Below are 20,384 nucleotides of genomic sequence, written 5' to 3'. Positions count from 1 at the left end.
CCTTCTCCATTTGCTCCACCAGCCTTGTAAAAGTAAGCCTATGCAGGGCCCCCCAGCTCCTGGCCACCTGGACCCCCAAATACCTGAAGCTCCTCTCCGCCTTTTTTAGTGGGAGCTCGCCAATCCCCCTCTCCTGGTCCCCTGGATGAACTACGAACAGCTCGCTCTTCCCCATGTTGAGCTTGTACCCCGTAAAGTCCCCGAATTCCCTAAGAATCCTCAGTACCTCCGGCATTCCTCCCACCTGGTCCGCCACATACAGCAGCAGGTCGTCCGCATAAAGTGACACCCTATGCTCCTCCCCACCCCGCACCAACCCCCTCCAGTTCCTTGACTCCCTCAGTGCCATAGCCAGGGGTTCAATCGCCAGTGCGAAGAGCAGGGGGGACAAGGGACACCCCTGTCTCGTCCCTCGGTGCAACCGAAAGTACTCGGACCTCCTCCTGTCTGTGGCCACACTCGCCATCGGGACCTCATACAACAGCCTAACCCACCTGACAAACCCCTCCCCAAACCCGAACCTCTTCAGCACCTCCCACAGGTACCCCCACTCTGCCCTATCGAAGGCTTTCTCCGCGTCCATTGCCACCACTATCTCTGCCTCCCCCTAACTCGCCGGCATCATGATAATGTTCAAAAGCCTCCGCACATTCGCGTTCAACTGCCTTCCCTTCACAAACCCCGTGTGGTCTTCATGGATGATCTGCGGCACACAATCCTCAATCTTCGTGGCTAAGACCTTCGCCAGCACCTTGGCATCTACATTTAGCAAGGAAATCGGTCTGTAAGACCCACATTGCAGGGGATCCTTGTCACGCTTCAGGATCAAGGTGATCAGTGCCCGGGACATCGTCGGGGGGGCAAAGACCCCCCCCCCCCCCCTTGCCTCATTAAAGGTCCTGACTAACAGCGGGCCCAACAGTTCCATATATATTTTATAGAATTCGATCGGGAAACTGTCCGGCCCCGTTGCCTTCCCCGCCTGCATGCTTCCGATCCCTTTAATCAGCTCTCCAGCCAATCGGGGCCCCCAATCCCGCCACCAGTCTCTCTTCCACCTTTGGAAACCTCAATTGGTCCAGCAAGCGGCCCATCCCTCCCTCCTCCCGTGGGGGCTCGGATCGGTCCAATTCCTCGTAAAAGTCCCTGAAGACCCCATTGATGCCAACCCCATTCCGCACCACACTCCCTCCCCTGACCTTAACTCCCCCGATCTCCCTAGCTGCGTCCCGCTTCCGAAGCTGATGCGCCAGCATCCGGCTTGCCTTTTCCCCATACTCGTATATCGCCCCCTGGGCCTTCCTCCACTGCACCTCCGCCTCCCTGGTGGTCACCAGGTCGAATTCGGCCTGGAGGCTACTCCTCTTCCTCAACAATCCTTCCTCGGGCTCCTCCGCATACCTCCTGTCTACCCTCACCATCTCCCACCAGCCTCTCCCTCTCCCCCCCGCTCCTTGTGGGCCCTAATGAAGATCAGCTCTCCCCTCACCACCGCCTTCAGTGCCTCCCATACCATCCCCACTCGGACCTCCCCATTGTCGCTGGTCTCCAAGTACCTCTCTATACTTCCTCGGACCCGCTCGCTCACCTCCTCGTCCGCCAGCAGCCCCACCTCCAAGCGCCACAGCGGGCGCAGGTCCCTCTCCTCCCCCATCTCCAAGTCCACCCAGTGCGGGGCGTGGTCCGAAATGGCTATTGCCGGATACTCAGTATCTTCTACTCTCGCTATCAGTGCCCTATTCAAAATGAAAAAGTCGATTCGGGAATAAGCCATGTGGACATGTGAGAAGAATGAAAATTCCCTAGCCCCCGGCCTTGCAAATCTCCAAGGGTCCACCCCTCCCATCTGGTCCATAAACCCCCTCAGCACTCTAGCCGCCGCCGGCTTCCTACCTGTCCTAGACCTGGAGCGATCCAGTGCCGGATCCAGCACCGTGTTAAAGTCTCCCCCCATTATCAGGCCCCCCACTGCCAAGTCTGGGATCCGACCCAACATACGCCGCATAAAACCCGCATCGTCCCAGTTCGGGGCATACACATTGACCAGTACCACCCTCTCTCCCTGCAACTTTCCACTTACCATTATGTACCTACCGCCATTATCTGCCACAATGCTCGACGCCTCGAATGACACCTTCTTTCCCACCAAGATCGCCATCCCTCGATTTTTGGCATCCAGCCCCGAGTGAAACACCTGACCTACCCACCCTTTCCTCAATCTTACCTGGTCTGCCACCTTCAGGTGTGTCTCCTGAAGCATAACCACATCCGCCTTGAGCCCCTTCAGGTGCGCGAACACGGGGGCCCACTTAACCGATCCATTCAGTCCCCTTACATTCCAGGTTATCAGCCGGATCAGGGGGCTACCCGCCCCCCTCCCCGCCGATTAGCCATGACCCCTCCTCGGCCAGCCAGGCGCCCACACCCGGCCCGTTCCCCACAGCGACATACCCCCATCTCGACCCCCCCACTCGCTCCAGCTCTTCCTTGACCATAGCAGAGGCAACTCGATTCCCCCCCGCCCCCCCGGCTGGGACCCATCCTAGCTGATTTACTCCCCCCATTGCACTTCTGCTAGTCTGCTGACCCCGGCCACTCCCGCCTCTCCTTCGACTCCTCCCATTGTGTGGCACACCCTCTTCTCCCGCCCCCATCCATAGGCTCTCCCCCTTCCCCTTCCGTTCTAAGCGCGGGAAACAATCCTCGCTTCCCCGCCCCGGCCTCGCCCCCTCCAGTCTTCAGTGTGGGAAAAAGCCCGCGCTTTCCACCTACCAGGCCCCGCCACCTCTGACGCAGCTCCTTTTACAGGCCCGATCCCCTCACCCCTGACTCGGGCCTCTCCATCCCCCCGGGGCCCCATCTCACCACCGTCCACCCCCCCTGTTCTGTTTCCCTATCCCCCTCCAAGAGCTCCCCCCGACCAACCCTACCAAAACAGTGCCCAACCCGCCCCAGCCACCCTCACCGACCCGAAAGAGAAAAACACAGAGAAAAAGAAAACCGGAGCAATACAAAGGCCCCCCCCTCGAAACAAAAATAAACATAGCATATCAACCGCAGTCCCCAATCGCCCATCCCGACCCTTAATCTGTGTCCAACTTCTCAGCCTGAACAAAGGCTCACGCCTCCTCCGGAGACTCAAAATAATGGTGCCGGTCCTTGTAGGTAACCCACAGTCGCGCCGGCTGCAACATGCCAAACTTCACCCCCTTCCTGTGCAGCACCGCCTTCGCTCGATTGTACCCGGCCCTCCTCTTCGCCACCTCCGCACTCCAGTCCTGGTATATCCGAACCTCCGCGTTCTCCCACCTGCTGCTCCTCTCCTTCTTGGCCCACCTGAGCACACACTCCCGATCAACGAACCGATGGAACCTCACCAGCACCGCCCGCGGAGGCTCGTTAGCCTTGGGCCTCTTCGCCAGCACTCAATGGGCCCCTTCCAGCTCCAGGGGCCCCTGGAAGGACCCCGCTCCCATCAGCGAGCTCAATATGGTGACCACATAGGCCCCCACGTCCGGCCCCTCCAGCCCCTCCGGGAGGCCCAGAATCCGCAGATCCGTCCGCCTCAACCGATTCTCCATCTTCTCGAACCGCTCCTGCCATTTCTTGTGGAGCGCCTCGTGCCAGGCCTAAGATCTCGTCCTCATTGTCAGAGATCTTTTGTCGAGCCTCACGGATCGCCACTCCCTGGGCCGTCTGTGTCTCCAACAGCTTATCAATAGAAGCTTTCATCGGCTCTAGCAGGTCCATTTTAATCTCTCTGAAACAGCGCTGGATACCCTCCTGCTGCTCCTCTGCCCACTGCATCCACGCTGCCTGGTCTCCGCCCGCTGCCATTTTGTCCTTCTTCCCTCGCACCTTCTTCGGGTCCACCACCTTTTTTGTCGCCCAGCTCCTAATTGATGCCATATACTGACGGGGAGCTGTTATAGACTCCTTCCCACACCGGGAAACGTTGAAAAAGTGCCGTTGGGGGCCCTAAAAAGAGCCCAAAAGTCCGTTTTTGTGGGAGCCGCCGAATGTGCGACTTAGCTCCGCATAGCCGCAACCGGAAGTCCGGAAATCCCTGACCTTGATACACACCGACTGATTATGGGGGGCGTCTTTAACTGTGTGCTGGACCCACTGACCGACCGATCAAACCCCAGAACGGGAAAAACATCTGGCATGGCTAGGGAGCTAGGGGCCTTCATGGAACAGATGGGGCGGTGGACCCATGGAGGTTCCTGCACCCTGGAGAAAAGGAGTTCTCGTTCTTTTCGCAGGTGCACAAGGTATACACCCGTATCGACTTCTTTGCAGTGGGGAAATCGGCGCTTCCAGGGATCATGCGAACGGACTACTCCGCGATAGTTATCTCCGACCACGCTCCACATTATATGGTTGTGAGGTTGGAGACAGGCCGGGCCCAGCGCCCCACATGGAGGCTGGACACTGACCTCCTGGCCGACAAGGCTTTCTGCCAAAAGATATCGCAGGCCATAGGCGATTACGTTAGTAACAACCAAAACGGGGAGGTCTCACCCTCCACATTCTGGGAGGCACTCAAGGCTGTGATCAGAGGGGAGATCATAGCCTACAAGGCAAGTAGAGATAGGGAAGAGAGGGAGGCCAGGCAACAGCTAGTGGACTCCATTCTGGAAGGCGATAGAAAGTACTCCGAGGCCCCGACCGTAAAGCTGCTGGCGGAGAGGAAAAAGCTGCAAATGGACTTTAACCTGCTATCCACTGGGAAAGCAGTGTACCAACTCCGCCAGACAAGGGGGACCTTCTACGAACACGGAGACAAGGCTGGCCGCCAATTGGCTCACCAGCTGAGAAAGCAAGCAGCCACGAGGGAAGTAGCGCAGGTTAAGGATAGCAAAGGCAGACTGGTAACAGAGCCAAAAGAGGTCAATCGGGCATTCGAGACCTTCTCTCCGAGCCCCCCGACGGGGATGCGGGAATGAAACAGTTCCGAGACAGACTGGAACTGCCAGTGGTGGGGGAAGACTGACGGGGGGAACTGGAAGGAAGCACCAATAGACCTGGTAGAAATCATGGAGAGCATCAGCTCCATGCAGGCGGGGAAGGCACCGGGACCCATCGGGTACCCGGTGGACTTCTACAAAAGATTCGCACCACTCCTGGCCCCATACCTAAGGGACATGTTCGTGGACTCACTGGCAAAGAGCAGCACCCTGCCCCCAACGCTAACGCAGGCCACAATCTCACTAATATCCAAAAGAGATAAAGACCTGATGGAATGTGGATCATACAGACCCATTTCACTGCTGAACGTGGATGAGAAAATACTCGCAACGGTCCTGGCCAAAAGGCTGGAGGGCTGCGTACCAGAGGTGGTCGCAGAGGACCAAACGGGCTTTGTTAAGGGTAGGCAGCTCACAGCGAACATCAGGCGGCTGCTGAATGTGATAATGAGAACACCAGAGGTGATCTTTTCCCTGGACGCAGAAAAGGCCTTTGACAGAGTCGAATGGAGCTACCTCCTCGAGGTACTGGAACGGTTTGGGCTAGGAGCGGGATTCACCGCCTGGGTGTGGCTCCAGTACAACACTCCCAAAGCGAGTGTCCGAACTAACACCACCAGCTCTGAATACTTCCAGCTACAGAGAGGAACAAGACAGGGCTGCCCCCTGTCCCCACTCTTGTTCGCGCTAGCGATCAAACCCCTGGTGATAGCCCTGCGGGATGCAAAAGGCTGGAAGGGAATCCGGAGAGGAGACAGAGAGCACAGCGTCTCGCTCTATGCAGATGACCTGCTCCTCTATGTCTCGAAGCCACAGGAGCGACTGAAGGCAATACTGCAAATCCTGAAAGAGTTTGGAACCTTCTCGGGCTACAAACGTAACCTGGGCAAAAGCGAGACATTCCCAGTGAACCCAAAAGGGGGAGGGACAGAGCTGAAGGGGCTCCTATTCAAAACGGCCAAGAACAGATTCCGTTACCTGGGGATCCAAATAGCCAGAGACTGGACACAGATTCACAAGTGGAACCTGACCAGCCTGGTGGAGGAAGTAAGGAAAGACCTTCAACGGTGGGGCTCACTCCCACTCCCCCTGGCGGAAAGAGTGCAGACGATCAAGATGAACGTACTGCCAAGGTTTCCCCTTGTTTAGATCCATCCCCATCTTCATCCCCAAGGCCTTTTTCCAAAACATAGATAGGCTAATCATGGCGTTTGTGTGGGGGGGCAAGAACCCAAGAATTCCCAAACCGACACTGCGAAGAGGGTAAGTCAGAGGGTGCCTGGCTCTACCGAACCTACAATACTACCACTGGGCAGCATTGGCAGAAAAAGTGAGGGGATGGGTACAAGAACCTGACACAGATTGGGTACAAATGGAGGAGGCATCCTGTAAAGGAACAACCCTCCGGGCCCTGGCCACAGCAGCACTCCCATCCTCCTCAACAAGGTGCACAATGAGCCCAGTCGTAGTGGCCACGCTGAGAACGTGGACCCAATTGAGACAGCACTTTGGGATACCCAAAATATCCCTTATTGCCCCCATCTGCGGCAACCACAGAATCCCCCCAGCCATGCTAGATACCACCTTCAAAGGATGGAGGCGGGACAGGGGCACACTGACGGTCGGGGACTTCTACGTAGGGCGCAGACTGGCGACAGTGGACAAACTGACGAGGAAGTGGAAACTATCAAGGGGACAGGAATTGAGACACCTCCAAATAAAGCACTTCCTCCGCAAAGAGACAGTATGTTACCCCGGGGCCCCAGAAACCACACTACTAGAGGACCTGATAGGCACAAGCAGCGAGAAGGGGGGGCTATGTGGGAAAATATACGGACAGCTACTGGACAGAGCCCGAACACCACCGGATGAGACCAGGCAAAAATGGGAGGACGAACTGGGGACAGAGGTAGGATGGGGACTCTGGAGCGAAGCACTGAGCAGGGTGAGCTCCAACTCCTCCTGCGCAAGGCTCAGCCTAATGCAGCTCAAAGTGGTGCACAGAGCGCACCTGACCAGAACCCGAATGAGCAGGTTCTTCCCGGAGGTGGAAGACAAATGTGAACGGTGCCAGAGGGGCCCGGCCAACCACACCCACATGTTTTGGGCTTGCCCCAAGCTTGCTGGGTTCTGGACAGCCTTCTCCGAGGCAATGTCCAAGGTTGTGGGGGTGAGGGTGAAGCCATGCCCAATAGTGGCAATCTTCGGGGTATCGGACTAGCCAGAGCCACTCATGGGGAAGGGGTCCAACGCCCTTGCTTTCGCTTCCCTAATCGCGCGCCGGAGAATCCTGCTCGGCTGGCGATCGGCAGCACCACCCAAAGCTGCAGACTAGCTCGCTGACCCCTCGGAATTTCTCCACCTGGAGATGATTAAGTACGCCATCCGAAGGTCAGAGGAAGGCTTCCTGGATACTTGGGGGCAGTTCGTCGGCCTGTTCCAAAACTTGTTCGAGGCCAGCAACGAGGAGTAAGCCAGGGGGAAAAAAAGATGAAGAATCAGAGGACTGCACAACCTGGGGGCAGTGGGGGGGATGGGGAAACCACAAGAGAAGATGAAGGGTGCTAAAACCAATGAGGGGGGGATATCATAGACCGATCCAGAGGGCAGCAAAACATACAGTTAGTCAAATGAAGGACAAAACAAACCTCTGTAAAATAAAGCAAATTAGCGCGGGCAAGAAAAGTGTAATGTAAATAAGCAACAACTGTTTATAAATATGAGAAAAGCCAATAAAAAGATTTTCAAAAAAAAAATATTATTCGAAAGTAAAAGATACCTCTAGAAGGTGTATACTCATCTGTTATTTTACACCTTTATCTCCTCTCCCTGTTCTCGCAACCCAGAAGTATATCCGTGATACCAAATGTGACTGCATTTAACAACAGAGCGCAAGCAGAAATTAAGCTTCAGAACTGGAAGAAGGCTCTTAATGATGTTGAAAAAGTGTTGGAATTAGAACCTGGCAATTTGAAAGGTAGGTAATTGTATAATACTGCTACACCATTGGATGTATGTTGTACTGAACTCAGAAGTTCAATAGTGTAATATGGAGTGTCTTCACTTGCAGTGATGTGGTTAAGGGTAATCTTTATAGTTTTTCTGCTAAGCATTAATGTGTAACCTTTGGCATAGATTTTTATCACTTCCCACATTGAAGGGTACCCTTAAGTGATATTTTGAAATATCAATACTGTAAAGTTGTGTGATCCTCTTCAATGACCTCTTCCAACTTATAAATATTTTCCATTGCTCTTCCATTTTATTCTTGCTTTCCTAACTTTTTCATTCTTTCCTCGCCTTTAGCTTGATTGTAAGGATATATTAGGACAATTGATAGTAAAAGAGGCGACAGAGAAGAGACAACTTCTATGGGAGAGTATTCCAGAACTTAAGGCCTAGGGCTTGAAGGCCAATTGACTGACTGCCACTGGTGGCATAATGGATGTGGGGGTTGGACAAGAAGCTGGAGTTGGAGGGATGCAGATTTCTCAGAAGATCGTAGTACTGGAGGAAATTACAGTTCGGGAGGATTGGGACAATGGAGAATTTAAACACAAGGATGAGAATTTTTAAAATGATGTATTGTGGGGTGAGGATCCATATAACTTGGTGAGCGTAGAGTGAAAGAGTAAAAGAGACTTTGTGTGAATTAGGATGAGGAAACAAATTACACTGTTAGTTGCTATGATATGGAATAGACTGCCTGAATAATGAACTGGATTTTGCTGTTGAAATAACAGTGAAGTTAACATGGCTCAGTCAAGTGCAAATTAGATAGCAACTTCTATCAAACATACACATGCGGTTAAATGTAGAAATTGCTGTCAGCACATGCTGGTCGAGAATATCTCACAAAGAGTTTTGGCATTGAAATATATGGATTGGCCTGAGGTTGCTAGACCTGATATCCACCACTAAACTCTCCAGAAAATATTGACTTGCCCATTCCCGTCTAAGTAAACACCATGATAAGTTTTAATTATTGCCAAACAGTGGGTGGGTCTTTCCAGCCCTTCCTGCAGGCAGAATTTTCTGGTCCTGCTAGTAGCATGGTAGCACAGTGGTTAGCACTGTTACTTCACAGGGCCAGGGTCCCAGATTTGATTCCCGGCTTGGGTCACTGTCTGTGCAGAGTCTGCATGTTCTCCCTGTGTTTGCGTGGCTTACGTTAACATTGCAATGAGGTTACTGTGAAAAGCCCCTAGTCGCCACATTCCGGCGCCTGTTCGGGAACACGGAGGGAGAATTCAGAATGTCCAATTTACCTAACAGCACGTCTTTCGGGACTTATGGGAGGAAACTGATGCACCTGCAGGAAACCCACGCAGACACAGGGAGAACATGCAGACTCTGCACAGACAGTGACCCAAGGCTTTCTCTTTTAAGGCTTTCTCTACCTTATTCGGAATAAAATTAAATATTCGAACTGATCTTTCCTGGTTGAGACTCTGCACAGGTCATTAACAAGTCCTCACTCCTGGTAAGGGGATGCAGTTTTGCTTGTCCTGGATATCTGATGAGCAGTCTGACAGGACAATGGAGGAGTTGAGATGGTTGTGTGGTAAAGTTTGGTGTCTTCAGCATACATGTTGAACCTGACTTCATGAGTTTTGTCCAACATTGTTGAGGGGCAGCATATAGATGACAAATTGGAGGGAACAAAGGATAGAAACTTGCAGAGGACTCCAGATGTATTAGGCCTGTTGGTAAGACGAAAAGCCATTTCAGGACATTTCCTGGCACTGATTGGATCAGTAAGAGTGGAAACAGTTTCCATTCCATTAAGCAAAACAACAGAGGACAGGTGTAAAAAGATGGTGATGTAGCGAATCAAGCCAAAAACTGGAAGGATGAGGAGGGGAAGGGTGTCATGACTTTAATTAGAACTGTTCTAATGCTGTGATGGGATGGAATCCTGATTGGTGAAGTATAAACATTGAATTGAGACATGGGTGGATTCAGAAGGTGACAACATGTTCGAGACTGGGCGGCACGGTGATGCAGTGGTTAGCAGCGTTGCCTCACAGCGCAATGGACCCGGGTTCGATCCCGGTCTCGGGTCACTGTCCATGTGGAGTTTGCACATTTTCCCCTTGTCTGCGTTGGTTTCGCCCCCATAACCCAAAGATGTGCAGGGTGGGTGGATTGGCGATGCTAAATTGCCCCTTATGAAATTAACTGAAGTGAAATGAAAATCGCTTATTGTCACAAGTAGGCTTCAAATTAAGTTACTGTGAAAAGCCCCTAGTTGCCAAATTCCACCGCCTGTTCGGGGAGGCTGAAACGGGAATTGAACCCGTTCTTAAAAAATGAATGTAACAAGGAGAATTTATGGTTGTCGTCTCTGGATGTATAGAAAGATATCCAGAAAATAAATATATTTCACTTCGGAATTGCAATAGTCTTCAATTATATGCAGAAAATGTGCTCCACTGGTCCTATAATAAAATGTGAAACCTTTATGAAGTAAGTTGTTTTGGTAAATTCAGGTATGTCCTAAATAATATGCTTGGAGATAACATAAGGTATATTTTTTAATGTGAAATAAGCATGATAAATTAGTCTGAAGGGTTTTATTGTGACTTTTTAACAATGTTTCTTGATGTTGTGCTAATTGCACTGTCCATACATTATTTTATAGCACATCTACGTCGTGCCACTGTTCATAAACATTCAGCTAACTATCAAGCAGCAACAGATGACTTGAAGAGAGTGTTGCAAGCTGAACCAGACAATCCCATAGCAAAGGTAAGAACTTGAGAAAGGCCGTAGCGCAAAATGTAAGGAATGAAACATTACCAGACTGGCTAGTAAATGTGAGGTGTTTTCACTGGCATACTTGGAGAAGTTATAAATAATACATCTGCTGGTGTAGGTATAAATTATGTAGGAAATAAAATTGGGGAGGAACATGTTAGCCATGGCTCCGTTTGTAGCACACTTAATTCTGAGTCAAAAGGGCAAGTCCCATTTCAATACTTGAGCACAGCAATCTAGGCTTCAGTGCGTTAATGGGGAATGCTACACTATTAGAGGTGCTGTCTTTCGGATGAGATGTTAAATTGAGACTCATCATCCATCTGAGGTGGAGGTAAAATATCCTGCGGCACTATTTTGAAAGAGAAGGGGGGAGTTCTACATATACTTCAACCTCAATTAATATTACAAAAACAAATCATCTGGTCATTTTCACATTGCTGTTTGTGGGAGTTTGCTGTGTGCAAATTTGGCTGCTGCGTTCCACACATTACAACAGTGATTACATTTGAAAAGTATTTTGTTGACTGCGAAGTGCTTTGGGATGTCTGAAAGGCGCTCTATAAATGCAAGTGGTTCTTCTTTGTTGGTTTTGCTGAAATAAATAATTATGTTGGATAGAATTTAATGGTCGTAGCAATGGGCCTGTCCAGCAGCTGGAGAGCCAATGGCAATGCTGTCACAGCAATTTCCAAGAGTCCAGATAGGATTAAGTCCCAAATAAGCAGCCCACTGGCTGCTGTAGGGGTTTCTGGCTCCACCAGGTGAAATTTCCTGCTCCACTTTGTGGCAATCACACAGCAACCCCATGGTGATCAGCAAAATGCCATCGATTACCACGTTATTGATTTGCAAAACCTGAATCAACCTTTTTTCCTCAAGTCATGGTGATGCATATAAACCTTGTGAGCAGTGTAATGATTTTCTAATTTAAACTGCTGATTAGTTTAAGTCAAAAAAGGATTTGCCACACTTTCTACCGACCTTTATCATTGAATAAAATCAAACCATATTGTAGATCGATTCAGTATGATTAACTATCCAACCAAATGTTCATTTTCAGAATTTGCTCCAGGAAGTTGAACAGAAGCTGAAAGACTCTCAACCTATTGGAAAAATGAAGAAAAAAGGGAAAAGGATGCTTATCAAAGAGATAGAGGGCTCTGATGATGAGAAGGAAGGAACATTTACAAATGAGAATAAAGGTAGGAATCAGATTCTTATGAAGACAAATTTGAATTTTGTTTACCATTTTGCCATATTGCACAGCAACCAGCAACCCCAAAATGGCTTTCTATTTGTCTAATTAGAAAGCTTTAGAAATACCATGGTCTGGATTCTCCGTTTGGGAGACTAAGTCCTGCATGAAAACGGTAGTGTTTTACGTCAGGAAAACTGGCAAGCAGTCAGGCAGCGTAGAGCCCCCAGCTCTAGCTGCCGATATGGCCCGGAGCATTGCCGGGTGTGTGGCCGCGCATGTGCACTGCAGCGGCCATGCTTCATGGCGGACGCGACCCGCAAAAATAGTCCCTCCCTTCAGTGTGCTCGCGCTCCCTGAACCGCCCCCCCACAGTGCCCCCAGCCCCGGATAATTCCCCCCTGCTCGCGGATCGGCCCTCCCCCGACTGGCAGCGCTGGACTGAGTCCGCAGCTGCCATGCTGAGTTCCTGACGGATGTGACCACACGTGTCCCACGCCGCCGGGAACTCGGCCGGTCGGGGACGGAGCATCCCGGAGCGGGCCTCAGGCAATGGCCTGAGGCCATGGATGCAGCATGCGGCGTACTCCTAGAGTATGCCGCTTTTTAGGGGGCGGAGCATCGCGAAAGCAGCGCCACCCCCGATTCTGTCATCATTGGGGATTCTCCGCCCCATCGCCGAACGTGATTTCGACGTCGGGGATCGGAGAATCCAGACCCAAGTTCATTGGATTCAAAATTCTTAACATTGGATGTTTTTTATTATTGACTAGAAAGATAATCAAATCTTCACGAGTGCTCAACATTTATTATTGAGCAAAAATTTGAACTATTGAAAAATTCATAGAATCCCTAAAATGCAGAAGGAGGCCATTCAGCCCATCGAGTCTGCACTGTCCCTCCGAAAGAGAACCCTACCCAGACCCACTCTCCAGGCCTATTCTTGCAACACCACAACCCCACCTAACCTGCACAGCGTTAAACACTAAGGGGCAATTTTAGCATGACCAATCCACCTAACCAGCTCATCTTTGGGCTGTGGGAGGAAAACGGAGAATCCGGAGGAAACCTATGCAGATACAGGGAGAAAGTGCAAACTGCACATATAGGGCGGGATCCTCCGCAATCGGCACGATGTCCGCCGACCGGCGCCAAAAAGGGCGCGAATCAGTCCGGCATCGCGCCGCCCCAAAGGTGCGGAATCCTCCGCATCTTGAGGGGCCAAGCCCTAACTTTGAAGGGCTAGGCCCGCGCCGGACTGATTTCCGCCCCGCCAGCTGGCGGGAAAGGCCTTTGGTGCCCCGCCAGCTGGCGCGAAACTGACTTTGCCGTGCGGCGCATGCGCGGGAGCGTCAGCGGCCGCTCACGGCATCCCCACGCATGCTCAGTGGAGGGGGTCTCTTCTGCCTCCGCCATAGTGGAGACAATGGCGAAGGCGGAAGGAAAAGAGTGCCCCCACGGCACAGGCCCGCCCTCGGATCGGTGGGCCCCGATCGCGGGCCAGGCCACCGTGGGGGCACCCCCCGGGGCCAGATCGCCCGGAGCCCGCCCGGGCCGCCTTGTCCCGCCGGTAAGAGAGGTGGTTTCATTCTCGCCGGCGGGACAGGCATTCCAGCGGCGGGACTTCGGCCCATCACGGGCCGGAGAATCGCCGGGGGTGGCCTGCCAACTGGTGCGGCGCGATTCCCATCCCCGCCGAATATCCGGTGTCGGAGAATTCGGCAACCAGCGGGGGCGGGATTCACGCCAGCCCCCGCCGATTTTCCGACCCGGCGTGGGGTCGGAGAATCCCGCCCATAGTCTCCCAAGGCCAGAATTGAAACCCGGTCCTTGGCGCTGTGAGGCAGCAGTGCTACCCACTGTGCCACAGTGCTGCCCCACTGATAGACTAATTGATCAGGATGCTTTTCTTGTTACTTTCTTAATTTTACACGTTTCCCTTGGAGGATGGTATGAAGTATTGAAAGATTTTTAAGACTGATTAACAGCCTGATAGGCCACAATACAAACACCCCTTCCATGGCTGTGAGCATCATTATACCAGCTGTAGTTAATCTTATACAGCTGGAGGATTTTCTGGGCTCCCAAAACCCATCCAATGGTATGGACGTTGGGGGGTTAATTGGAGAGCTACCCATAGCCATATAGACGCAAGTAATCCCATGGATCTCAAATCTGAATGCAGCTCTGCAGCTGGATTTTATGCAGAGGCGGTGGCTCCCTCCAACAGCTGAAAATTCAGGGTGTGAGACTGCCCGTGTCGTGTCGAGCAGACATGACTGGGCTTTCTGGTCATCGCGCAATTAATTGCCTGAGGTTAAGGCTTCTGCACTCATGTCGGAGGATGTCACAGTTCAAAGGCCAATCAAAGAGCTGCCAACCCCAGTCCCAGCAACACCACCAGCAGCAGTGGCCACTGCTGGAAATGCAGGAGGAACCATGGAGGAGGTGAGACTGGAAAGTAAGTGCGATGGACTTGCTGGGGCCACTGCCGCATGCCCTGAAGATTGGGAGGCCTGAAGGGGCTTGTTGTGGGGACAGTTCAAGCAGGCTGCCCCTTTTCATTGTGTGGCACTCTTAAGTTGGGCCCTTCTTGAACGGACTCTCAGTTTTTGCCATGATATCATAGTCCTGTCTGATGACTTGTGCCTGCAGCTTACCAACCTCATTTACCATGTTACATGGCATTTGCATTTCAAATCAATCTTAGACTTCTTGCCCTTATCTGAACCCTGAACTATTCTTTACTCAAATGCTGCCTTGGGAAAGCGGGCAGCATAATCAAAGACCCCTCTCACTCGGCTTACTCATTCTTCCAACTTCTTCCATCGGGCAGGACATACAAACGTCTGAAAACACGCACGAACGGATTCAAAAACAACTTCTTCCCTGCTGTTACCAGACTCCTAAACGACCCTCTGATGGACTGATCTGATTAATACTACACTCCTGTATGCTTCACCCGATGCCGGTGTCTATACATTTACATTGTGTACCTTGTGTTGCCCTATACAAATTTTTCAAATGTAATTTGGCGGAATTTTTTATTTTTAATTCCCTCTTGGGATGTGGGCGTCGCTGGGCTGGGTCAGCATTTGTTGCCCATCCCTAATTACCCTTGAACTGAGTGGCTTGCTGGGCCATTTCAGTGGGCAGTTAAGAGTCAACCACATCGTTTTGTGAGTCTGGAGTCACATGTAGGCCAGACTGGGCAAGTTTCCTTCCCTGAAGGACATTAGTGAATCAGGTGGGTTTTTTATGACAACCAGCAATAGTTTCATGGTCATCATTAGACTTTTAATTCCAGTTTTTTGTTGAATTCAAATTTCTCCATCTGCCATGGTGGGATTTGAACCTGTGACCCCAGAGCATTACCCTGGGACTCTGGATTATTAGTCTAGTGACAATACCACTCTACCACTGCCTCCCTGATCCCACTTGCCAGCTCTTGGTCTGTAACACTGTAGTTTACCACACTTTAAGTGCATATGCAAGTTGTTTGCGATGGGGGTTTCTGCCTCTGGATGTGTTATCAAAATTAAAATCCATGGAATTAAAGGGAGATGATCAACATGAGCACAAAATTAGCTAGGGATCACAAATATAGAGTAGTTGCGAATGGTTGTTTTTCAGACTGGTTCTTTTTGCTCTTTTTGGTATACATTAATGACTTAGACTTCACAGTACAGGCATAGTTTAAAAATTTGCAGATGAAACAACTTGGAAATATTGTAAACATTGCTTAATAGGAGGACATAGGCTGGTGCAATGGCTAGACACATAGCAGTTAACATTTAATGCAGTGAAGTGTGAAATGATACATTTTGGAAGAATGAGGAGAGGCAATATGAACTAAATTTTACTTTTAGAAAAGGTTCAGGAACAGAGGGACTGGAGGTGTCTGTACACAAGTTTATGAAAATCGGCCAAATTAAGAACACAGTGAAGAAATCATATGGGATCCTTAGTGTTATTATTAATGAGGCTGACGTACAAAAGCGAGTAAGTTTGAGAAACAAGATGGAGATGGTATTCTTTGATTAGCCATATGCTGCACCATGAGGGAGGCATTTCGATATATATGTCTTGTGTACAATGTTTGTATGTATCCCATGTCCAATTCATTGAAATCAATGAATAATGCAGAATCAGCTGCAATTTAATTCTTTCTCACATGGTGGCACTGTTAGCACTGAAATAGAGCAAGTATCACCGCTCCCCGCTTCTAAGGTACCACAGTGCTATAACCTAATTTGGCCTATTGTAAAAATAAATTCAGTCATAACATTTCCAAATCAGGAAACCTTTTTGGGGGACAACATTTGCATATTATCCTCATTCAAGGGACTGATGAGAAAATCTCAGAAAGATAACTGAATTTTAAAATAAGTTGGCATTTAAGGAAATAAATGATTTCTGAGCAAAGATAAGGCAATGCGAGGCAGCCGCACACTGGAGGGCTCCCGCTTGGGAATAGAAATTTTGGGGTTTTAATGCCGGGTCCCAGGGGCAATGGAGGCTGAAAAAGCTGTAAGAAGGCACAGTGAGGAGCAATGTCCAAACTTGGGGAAAAAACGGCCGTCAAAAAGGGGGTTAATGAAAGTCCACCGGTGAGTGGAAAGGTCAGCGCAGGAACTGTAAGGAAAGCGGAGGCTGGACATAAGAACATAAGAACTAGGAGCAGGAGTAGGCCATCTGGCCCCTCGAGCCTGCTCCACCATTCAATGAGATCATGGCTGATCTTTTGTGGACTCAGCTCCACTTTCCAGCCCGAACACCATAACCCTTAATCCCTTTATTCTTCAAAAAACTATCTATCTTTATCTTAAAAACATTTAATGAAGGAGCCTCTACTGCTTCACTGGGCAAGGAATTCCATAGATTCACAACCCTTTGGGTGAAGAAGTTCCTCCTAAACTCAGTCCTAAATCTACTTCCCCTTATTTTGAGGCTATGCCCCCTAGTTCTGCTTTCACTCGCCAGTGGAAACAACCTGCCCGCATCTATCCTATCTATTCCCTTCATAATCGTATATGTTTCTATAAGATCCCCCCTCATCCTTCTAAATTCCAACGAGTACAGTCCCAGTCTACTCAACCTCTCCTCGTAATCCAACCCCTTCAGCTCTGGGATTAACCTAGTGAATCTCCTCTGCACACCCTCCAGTGCCAGTACGTCCTTTCTCAAGTAAGGAGACCAAAACTGAACACAATACTCCAGGTGTGGCCTCACTAACACCTTATACAATTGCAGCAGAACCTCCCTAGTCTTAAACTCCATCCCTCTAGCAATGAAGGACAAAATTCCATTTGCCTTCTTAATCACCTGTTGCACCTGAAAACCAACTTTTTGCGACTCATGCACTAGCACACCCAGGTCTCTCTGCACAGCAGCATGTTTTAATATTTTATCATTTAAATAATAATCCCTTTTGCTGTTATTCCTACCAAAATGGATAACCTCATTTGTCAACATTGTATTCCATCTGCCAGACCCTAGCCCATTCACTTAGCCTATCCAAATCCCTCTGCAGACTTCCAGTATCCTCTGCACTTTTTGCTTTACCACTTATCTTAGTGTCGTCTGCAAACTTGGACACATTGCCCTTGGTCCCCAACTCCAAATCATCTATGTAAATTGTGAACAGTTGTGGGCCAAACACTGATCCCTGAGGGACACCACTAGCTACTGATTGCCAACCAGAGAAACACCCATTAATCCCCACTCTTTGCTTTCTATTAATTAACCAATCCTCTATCCATGCTACTACTTTCCCCTTAATGCCATGCATCTTTATCTCATGCAACAATCTTTTGTGTGGCACCTTGTCAAAGGCTTTCTGGAAATCCAGATATACCACATCCATTGGCTCCCCGTTATCTACCGCACTGTTAATGTCCTCAAAAAATTCCACTAAATTAGTTAGGCACGACCTGCCCTTTATGAACCCATGCTGCGTCTGTCCAATGGGACAATTTCCATCCAAACGCCTCGCTATTTCTTCCTTGATGATAGATTCCAGCATCTTCCCTACTACCGAAGTTAAGCTCACTGGCCTATAATTACCCGCTTTCTGCCTACCTCCTTTTTTAAACAGTGGTGTCACGTTTGCTAATTTCCAATCCGCCGGGACCACCCCAGAGTCTAGTGGATTTTGGTAAATTATCACTAGTGCATTTGCAATTTCCCTAGCCATCTCTTTTAGCACTCTGGGATGCATTCCATCAGGTCCAGGAGACTTGTCTACCTTTAGCCCCATTAGCTTGCCCATCACTACCTCCTTGGTGATAACAATCCTCTCAAGGTCCCCACCTGTCATAGCCTCATTTCCATCAGTCACTGGCATGTTATTTGTGTCTTCCACTGTAAAGACCGACCCAAAAAACCTGTTCAGTTCCTCAGCCATTTCCTCATCTCCCATTATTAAATCTCCCTTCTCATCCTCTAAAGGACCAATATTTACCTTAGCCACTCTTTTTTGTTTTATGTATTTGTAGAAACTTTTACTATCTGTTTTTATATTCTGAGCAAGTTTACTCTCATAATCTATCTTACTCTTCTTTGTAGCTTTTTTTAGTAGCTTTCTGTTACCCCCTAAAGATTTCCCAGTCCTCTAGTCTCCCACTGATCTTTGCTACTTTGTATGTTTTTTCCTTCAATTTGATACTCTCCCTTATTTCCTTAGATATCCACGGTCGATTTTCCCTCTTTTTACCGTCCTTCCTTTTTGTTGGTATAAACCTTTGCTGAGCACTGTGAAAAATCACTTGGAAGGTTCTCCACTGTTCCTCAACTGTTTCACCATAAAGTCTTTGCTCCCAGTCTACCTTAGCTAGTTCTTCTCTCATCCCATTGTAATCTCCTTTGTTTAAGCACAAAACACTAGTGCTTGATTTTACCTTCTCACCCTCCATCTGTATTTTAAATTCCACCATATTGGGATCGCTCCTTCCGAGAGGATCCCTAACTATGAGATCCTGAATCAGTCCTATCTCATTACACAGGACCAGATCTAGGACCGCTTGTTCCCTCGTAGGTTCCATTACATACTGTTCTAGGAAACTATCGCGGATACATTCTATAAACTCCTCCTCAAGGCTGCCTTGACCGACCTGGTTAAACCAATCAACATGTAGATTAAAATCCCCCATGATAACATGCTCCCCTGGAGCACCAGGGGAGGCCACATCGTTCACAGCAGAAGAAATGACCAAAGTGTTGGTTGTGGAACTTGAAAAACAATTCACAAAACACATGGAAGGGATGAAGAAGAAGGTGGGGGCGGTATTGAAAGTGCTGGTGGAGGAGGCGATTGCCTCGGTGAGGGCGGCGGTATCAAGCGCAGCAACGGAGATGCGGGAGCAAGGTGAGGCACTGAAGGAAGTGGAAGAGGTATTATCGCAGCACAGTGATCAACTCACCTCGGTGGGGAAGGCGTTGCAGAAGGTGACCGAGACCAACAAGGGTCTGCGAGCCAAAATGGAAGACCTGGAAAACAGATCCAGGCGGCAGAATCTGAGGATCGTGGGTCTGCCCGAAGGGGTGGAAGGCCCGAGGCCGACGGAGTATTTTGCCACGATGTTGGCGGAGCTATTGGGGGAGGGGGGACGATCCCACTCGATACAAACTGGATCGGGCTCATCGGCCTATACCAAAGGCGAGTGAGCCGCCAAGAGTAGTAACTGTGTTTCCGTAGGTACAGCGTAAATGAGAAGGTCCTGTGCTGGGCAAAGCAGAAGCGAGTGGTGCAGTGGGCTGGAGCTGGTATACGCATATACCAGGACTTTACGGTGAAGCTGGCGAGGAGGCGGGCTGCCTTCAGCCGGGTGAAGAAGGCGCTGTACATCAGCAAGGTGCAGTGCGGCATAGTATATCCAGCTAAGTTGAGGGTGACTTACAAATCCAAGGACTTTTATTTTGGGTCGGTGGAAGCGGCGGAGGAGTTTGCAAAGGCAGAAGGACTGTGGCAGAATTGAGAAATAGGACTGAGAACGGGTCGTGTACCGATGTAGCCTCATGTAACTTTATTTTTTTTCACTGTGTTGGTGTATGTACTAAATGAGTCAACGCTGTATATATTTGGACAAGGGAAGAGTTGGGACCTTCATTTGCAATGATGGTTCTTTGGGGCTTGGGTGTGTATGCTGGGGTTGTGTGCTAAAGGGGATTTCTTGGTTTTCCTGGGACCGGGCAAGGGGGAAAGAGACCCGGGCGGGGGCCTCCACGCTGGCTGGTTTAAGCCGGCCAGTGAACGGGAATGAGATGGGGGAGGGGCTGCGGCCGTCAGAGCCTGGTAGAACAGATTTTGGTGACTCTAGCCGGGGTGAAAAGTTGGGGGAAGGAGTTTACAAGAGGAAGTGGAGGGGAGGAGTCTGGGTGGGGGGGTGTCACAATCCATGGGTGCCATTCACGGTACTCTTTCGGAGATTGGATGGCATTGAATATTAGGGGGGAGG

The 20,384-nt window shown here is 49.9% G+C and overlaps 1 protein-coding gene across 3 annotated transcripts in view; it reads left to right on the top strand.

Annotated features, from left to right (window-relative positions):
* The window catches only part of LOC140385210 (sperm-associated antigen 1-like), a 225,029-nt gene that overhangs the window by 66,774 nt on the left and 137,871 nt on the right, over window positions 1-20,384 (top strand). For all 3 annotated transcript variants that reach the window (XM_072467111.1, XM_072467112.1, XM_072467110.1), the window contains 3 exons: window positions 7,817-7,947; window positions 10,615-10,721; window positions 11,794-11,935. In XM_072467111.1, the coding sequence (XP_072323212.1) occupies window positions 7,817-7,947; window positions 10,615-10,721; window positions 11,794-11,935 (380 nt within the window). The remainder of the gene's footprint in view (window positions 1-7,816; window positions 7,948-10,614; window positions 10,722-11,793; window positions 11,936-20,384) is intronic.

This window comes from Scyliorhinus torazame, chromosome 11 (assembly GCF_047496885.1).
Source record: "Scyliorhinus torazame isolate Kashiwa2021f chromosome 11, sScyTor2.1, whole genome shotgun sequence".
Taxonomy (NCBI): domain Eukaryota; kingdom Metazoa; phylum Chordata; class Chondrichthyes; order Carcharhiniformes; family Scyliorhinidae; genus Scyliorhinus; species Scyliorhinus torazame.
Note: the sequence above shows the minus strand (reverse complement) of the source record. Positions and strands in the feature narration are given on the sequence as shown.